This window comes from Genypterus blacodes, unplaced genomic scaffold (genome assembly GCF_046128005.1).
Source record: "Genypterus blacodes isolate CSIRO-AG114 ecotype Tasmania unplaced genomic scaffold, CSIRO-AGI_Gbla_v1 ptg000022l_1, whole genome shotgun sequence".
Lineage (NCBI taxonomy): Eukaryota > Metazoa > Chordata > Actinopteri > Ophidiiformes > Ophidiidae > Genypterus > Genypterus blacodes.
Genome location: NW_027466835.1, coordinates 672501 through 679557, shown reverse-complemented (window position 1 = coordinate 679557; position 7057 = coordinate 672501). Strand labels below are relative to the sequence as shown.

The 7057-nt window shown below is 45.2% G+C and overlaps 1 protein-coding gene across 1 annotated transcript in view; it reads right to left on the bottom strand.

The window, feature by feature from the left end:
- Positions 1–528: 528 nt before the first annotated feature.
- The window catches only part of rtbdn (retbindin), a 7249-nt gene continuing 720 nt past the window's right edge, over positions 529–7057 (bottom strand). The window contains exons 2-6 of the mRNA XM_076143047.1: positions 5807–5975; positions 5519–5618; positions 5235–5363; positions 4851–4947; positions 529–1988 (exon numbers count right to left, since the gene is read on the bottom strand). Coding sequence (XP_075999162.1) covers positions 1620–1988; positions 4851–4947; positions 5235–5363; positions 5519–5618; positions 5807–5960 — 849 coding nt within the window. The 5' untranslated portion in view covers positions 5961–5975 and the 3' untranslated portion in view covers positions 529–1619. The remainder of the gene's footprint in view (positions 1989–4850; positions 4948–5234; positions 5364–5518; positions 5619–5806; positions 5976–7057) is intronic.

Sequence of the window (7057 nt, the reverse complement as noted above, 5' to 3'; positions counted from 1 at the left end):
ACACACTGGCTGCTGAGCCCGAGGTGATAAAGAAAGCTCCTGATTAGCCAACCTCCAGAATCTGGGAAACACTTTTAAAAACCCAGCAGAAAATATCAAAATGAAGCAGATTGTGTGAGAGGAATCACTTGGAACAGGAGGGGACACGTTGTTTCTGTTTCTATTTATGTGCCACAGTGAAAGAATCAAAATGGGAACAAAAAATGCTACAATTGTTTCATAGATGTTCTTAAACCACAGCTGAAGTCCTTGAGAATCCTCCTGCTCAGCATGAGTCAAGGGTATTTTAAGGAAAACAACAATGAACTTCACTGTCAATCTCTTCTAACAGCATTACAGAGAAACTCTTCCTCCTCTGGCTTCAAATCTGCCACTGCCCATCTGATATCACCACTGATAACCAAAAGTGATGTAGATTTATGAAACCTGATCCAAAAGCTCTGTAATGAAACAGAATATAAAGCAAGACAGAACCGAGGTGACTTTTACAAATGTTATCTTTATTGAGATTGTAAAGAAAAGCACAGAAACATCCATTTCAGTGAGCTGACCATAAATCAGATGAATCGAATTCCCCCTTTTCTTTTTTCTTTTCTTTTCAATTTATAAAACATTTACATCTAACAGAGCTTGAATCTATACAGACCTTCACAGCCAGAGAACATTTGCTGCTTCTGTACATTTATTCTGTCTGGCAGGCAAATTTAGTTTCAGGACTTCTACACACATCTCCTCCCATACAAACTCTTCAGTCACTATCATAACAGGATGGCCTCTGTGGTTAGAAAGCCTTAATCATTACCCTGTGCAACCTTCATCATCATCATCATCACCATCATCATCATCATACTTACTGACAAATAGACTGTATGGTACATCATCACAACAGTAGACCGCAAAGGATTTCAGCAACAGAGCATAGAAGGGGAGTCGAGCACTGCAGTATGACTAATGCTCTAAAAAAAAATGACACGCACACTTTACATTTGAGATCCGATGACATCATTGTTGAACAAAATGGAATCCGTCAATTACACTAGTTATGCGATGATGCGTGATATTTATCTGTATGCTGGTAAATGTCGTCTGCGTCACAGCTCTCGGTAAAATTTGAAGATGATTTGGGGAAATGAGAAATCAGAATCTTTGTAGAGTTTGAACGCTCGGTTATTATTATTTTTTTGTCCGATTATTTCATATCAGATATAGTTCTAAGTCAAAGCGTGGATATACAGATTAAATATGCAGACAGATTCACTTAGTAAGGCATTGGACCACCACAATGCACCACAAGTCTCTATTCTTCTAAAAGATAATCCCTCATTTGGTGTGTTGATGATGTTGCGCAATCAGAGCTGTCAACATAAACAGCATAACATTTACTACCTTTTCCTACGTGAAGCTGTCATGGTGGCCCAATACAGCGCTCAGACGCTTTGTGATGTTTTTTTTGTCACCTATCTATATATCTGCAAATGTATTGATAGTGAGTATGAGAACTTAAGTGTGATGGTAAAGTTAAAAGGAAGGAGGTTTACAACTCCAGCTGCAGAGGAGAACAGTGCTACCGGGAGCTATACAGTGTCACCTACATACAGAAACGTCACAATCCAGCCTCTCTAGAAGCCGCTGCCGCTTCCCTCCACGTCGTCCACCACGATGGAGCGCTTACGCAGCACCGAGTTCACCTTGCTCTTGCTCTTGGCCTGCACGGGCAGCTTGGTCTGGCAAGGGGCCCGGTACTGAGGCAGGCCGGCCTTGGTGGTGTCCAGCTCCTCCGGGTTGTCCCGCTGGGCCCTGAGGGCTGCGATCACATCCTTGTCTGTGGGACTGAGGGTCAGGCAGCCGCAGGGTTGACTGCTGTCGCCCACCCCCGCCCCCGCTGCCGCAGCATCTCCAGCCTTTCCGACCTCCTCTGCTTCGTCTTCCACGGTCATGAAGGCGTCGCCCCACAGGCTCTCACAGAGGTCCCTGCCGTGCTGGTACATCTAGACAAGTGGACAGATTGAAAGTGGACACACTGAGACGCTGGTTTGTTGCATCGTCATCCTGTGACTTGGGTAGCCATAGCTTCATTCATAGCCTTTTTGGCCTTGTGAGTGTGATTTTTTGTGGCTGTGTCCTCTCAACATGTCGTTCAGATCATAGTGACTGTAACCAAATCAGTGGTGGTCGCGGCTGTGATCACAGATTCTGCAATTCTAAAACAGTTTATGGCAGTTTAGTGAACAATCAAGTGATGGGAAATAACAGAAGAAGTTGATGGTGTAATGTTATTGAGTTTTGGAGTAAAGCTCATCTGCTGTACAAGACACTGCAGACAGTAGACATGATTTCCTGTTGCTCTCTCTCTCTCTCTCTCTCTCTCTCTCTCTCTCTCTCTCTCTCTCTCTCTCTCTCATCTGGCTTCATCTCCACCGGGCTGGAGAGCACAGGACCACACATGACCTTGATGAGGCTGCACACACCCCTGCCAGAAGCATCGCTCTGATAAGCCTCATTACACAGACGGACAGCGTTAAAATAACAACAGAAAGAGAACAGGAAGGTCTCTCCACCTCAAACCACAGCGCATCCATTACTGTCTTCTTAGTCTTAAAATGAAATGGATAAATAAAACCAGACATACCGTCAGGGAAACTTGTATATCTTGGAATACGTTTGATGATTCCCAAAGTGTGCAACATTGTGCTGGACTACTATTGCATAACAGTGTGAGAATGAATCCTAATTCAACATTTAAGCTCCTTAAAACGGGGTACTTTATATTCATACATTTTTAGAAATAGTTGGTAAGCTCATTATTTGCTGTGTGACAAACAGGCTCTGATACTCTGTGTTTAAGCTGCCGTCTCTGTCAAACCAATGAGTCAGGAACAGCAAATTACAAGTGTTGCCAACTCACAGTCTCACTCTCTCGCTCTCGCTCTCTCTCTCTCTCTCTCTCTCTCTCTCTCTCTCTCTCTCTCTGTACCGCTGCTCATTGTGTATACCCCTCCGCCCCCCACCACACACACACACACACACACACACACACACACACACACACACACACACACACTAATTCTCTCTTTCCTCTTGTTTCTATTATTGTCCCTTTTTCTCTGTCCTACACCCCCACTGTGCTTCCTCTCATCCTCCTAGTCTGCCGGGGGATTAGGACTGAAACACAGACAGGAAAAGCTAATAATATAGAGCATATGTCGCTTCACACACACTCCATGTCTCACACACAGGTCTTATCTCAGTGACTCCCCCCCCCCTCCCCTCCCACACACACACACACATACAGGGACACGTCTGCCAGATCGAACCCGCTGTGAGCACTAGTAGCTTTGGCAGACACGGCGTGATGAAATAAGCCGTATAGCTCAACTCAGGACCCGTCGTGTCATTTCTGTGATTATCTTCTCTGATTCCTGCACATGTCCTAAATCCATAATATTACAAAGGTCCATTATGTCTGATTTATATTCTATTGATGTAAAAAAAAAAGAAAGAAAGAAAGAAAGGAAAAGAGAAGAGCAGACAATCAGCAAATTGGGTCACTTTAAGGGAGGGAGAGAGAGAGAGAGAGAGAGAGAGAGAGAGAGAGAGAGAGAGAGAGAGAGAGAGAGAGAGACTAGTAGAAACAGCGCTGTCATGTTTGCAATCTCCTGTTGAGTGGTTATTTGTTGTTCCGATCGTCGGTGACTCATCTCAGTTCAGAGCTTGATTAAACTCTAAGCTTTATTTATTGAGGTCTTTCTTGTGGTGCCCTGCATGAAATGGACCAACACACACACACACACACACACACACACACACACACACACACACACACACCCACACACCCACACACCCACACACCCACACACACACAGGCATTACAAAGGGCTGTTTAGGCATGAATCCCTTATTCGTGTATTCCATTAGGTTCTGTCTACTACAGGCAAGTTTCCCCTCCTGTGAATCTATGGCTGCATATAAGAAGCCATCCTGCGCCTTATTATTCTGTGTGTGAAGTAGAAGAAGGAGCTCCTGCTCTATAAATACCCTGTGAGAGCAGATATACTCAGGTGTGATCAAAGTCAATGACAAATTTTCCCTCTAAGCAGAGAAAATAGCGAATAGTAGAACTGAAATCACATTTCTTCTCATATAGAACAAAAAGGCTTCAGATCTGAAAGTGCTTTGGAACTAATGTGACGTTTTACAGCAAAATGTTCGCCCAAATCTGCTCATACATCATCTGGAGAGAACAAAAGTTTGAGAAATTACATATTTTCCACGCATGCACACACATTCTTCACTCTCTTACTGTCGCTTCTAATAAGAATGGTCCAGAGAGTTTTTATAGATCTGTGATTGTATGTTTATTTCTGTGTGTGTGTGAGAGAGAGAACGAATGAGAGAATGCATAAATCGGAAGGGGGAGTGGAGAGAATGAAAAAGAAGACTCAGTCAGTCAGTCAGACAGACAGACAGACAGACAGACAGACAGACAGACAGACACGGGGTCCCAGCTGCACACCAGCCCTCTGTCTCTGTGCCTCTTTGTAAATCACCCAGCTGGCCTCTGTCTGCTCAGGCAGAACCGAACCTTTTCATGCTTCAGCCCACAGTGTTGCCCTGCGCTGTTAACCCTTCACCCACTGCGATGCCGGCGGCGGCGACACAGTGACACAGCATGTGACCTTCTGCCTACAACATTTTGGATCACGTGATGAGATCTGAGGTCCGTCAGCGGGATTCAAACCTCCGTCTCAATGACACATCCTCCACTGAGTTCCAGCAGAGATACTTTACTTTCTCTGTAGGTTAAACTGCGTAAACAGTCACGACACCCTATGGATCAAATTGCAACATACCTGCTGATACTGAACACAGCCTCCAGTGCAGTTCTGTCCTCTGGGATCTGTGGCCCAGTTACGAACACACGTCAGGTCAACCCTGCAGGCATCAAACCTGGAGAAGGACAAGCACGCTCTATTCAAATCAAAATGTTCAACCATAGCCCCTTTTCCTTTACATACTGGGTACAAATAAGGTCAAAGCTTATACATATTTAGAATAATAGATTGTGCAGTTCCCACATTTTCATGAGAGCAACATAAGAGCAGAACACAACATAAGAGATAAATACGACTCCTGAGGCTCGTATCTGTGATGTACAGTAGCTTTAGCAATTTCTTGCTTCAGACAGGTATTGATTTTGATTTCGGTTTCCTTGACAGTGTGTTTAGTGGACTCACCAATCACGACAGAAGCTGTGGCACAGCGGCACAGCCTGGATGTACGAGTGGCGGTGAGGATGAGGCCAACGAGCGGCGTCGGGGGAGCAACGATAAAAGCAGGACACACGCTTCAGGAAGCCTTCACACCTGAGGAAGGACAGGCAGTCGACACACACAAACACATGCATTATAGAGGGGGTGCAGCTGATTTAGCCTGATCAGGTGAAATCATTCATAACATTGTCTTTCACTAGTGGGAACAGAAACAGTGTTGAGGTCATTTACAGTGTGTGGAGACTTACGCAGAGCTCAGGGGCCAACACTTGTCCCAGGGTTCGTTGTCATTGCCGGCTGAGGGAACGTAAGCGATGTCCTGGATGTGCTCCTCTGTGCAACAGCTGTCTGTCCACAGGAAGGACATGGACACATTTGAACCAGCTGTCAGCCAGGAGCTTGCACTTGATTTGATATGTCATCACGACTTGTCATTACAGGAAGAATCATTGTAACACTTGGATTATATGTTTATGTTCATCTATCTACTGCATGTAACCAAGCATACCACCAACTAACTACGCACGGTCACTCACTGTCAGCGTAGAGGCCGCACTCGCTGAGGTTTGGTTCCGGACTGGGCGTGGCCTTGTGTTTCCCGTCTTGAAGACACACCCCTTCGCCGCTGATTCTGCCCATCAGTGCAGCAGCTACATATGCACAGACCAGTAGGGGAGAGGTGACAGCCATTTTTCACGAACAGGCCTGTGAGGAAAAAATCAACCAGTTCAGCAGTAGAACAAAACTATCATTACCTCCATTAAGACACATCCATCCATGTTCCCACACTTATTCCTGGCGGGCAGGATGCTGAGCAAAGCAGCCCAGACTTCCCGCTCCTTGATCACGTTCTACAAGCCCAAGACGTTCCCAGGCCAGATGGGCTACATAATCCCTCCAGTGTATTCCGAGTCTGCTCCGTGTTGTGCCTGGAAGCCCTCCAGATGATGTTTGATTAGATAGACGAACCACCTCATGTGGCTCCTTTTAATGCAAAGGAGCTATACTTCGACTCTGAGCTCCCTCCTTTATTTAAGACACAGTGAGACAACATAATTACACTCGTGACTGTAATCCTGTATTGAATTCTACCGTAGATCAGTTATTGTTGAAGCCTATATGGAGCAAATAAGACTGAACAATAGATGAAGTGGTGAATCAAATCTGTGTGATGTTGTTTTCGACTCTATTCTTGTTTATGTGCGTTGAAGTCATTCTGTCTCCTGCCTCGCTCTCCGCTGCTGTTATTTTCAAGTCAAAATATGTTTTGCAAATACGTTTGAAAGGTATAATTTATCTGTTAGAGGACAAACAAAGCACCAGGGCTTCTAATCCAACATGTTTGGTGTGTCAAAGCCATAATCAAGTTTGTTTTCCTGCCTCAGTAGCTTGCAGGCTTCAGTCCTTAATAGCAGAGTGCAGTCTGTGTGTGTGTGTGTGTGTGTGTGTGAGAGTGTGTGAGACATCCAAGGCAGGCTGCTGAGCTCCTTGTGCGTGCAGTGACCTAGTCAACAGGGTGAGCCTAATTAATTGGGACTGAGGCACCATGCTGAGATGGATGACATGGGTCGTTGACAAATCTGACAAGTTGGCTTACGTGGAGTCTACAAAATGCGAATTAAACAAATGTGACAGGACCGAACGGCTCCACGGGCCCGCTGAGGCACAAACAAACAGACCAGCCGGAGGAGCTGAGATTGTGTGAAGAGATTGTAAAAACACTGCATAGGCTCAGTTGTTTCTTCCACTTTCCATCTCTAAAGTCTACATCTCATTCTGCAGTTCAA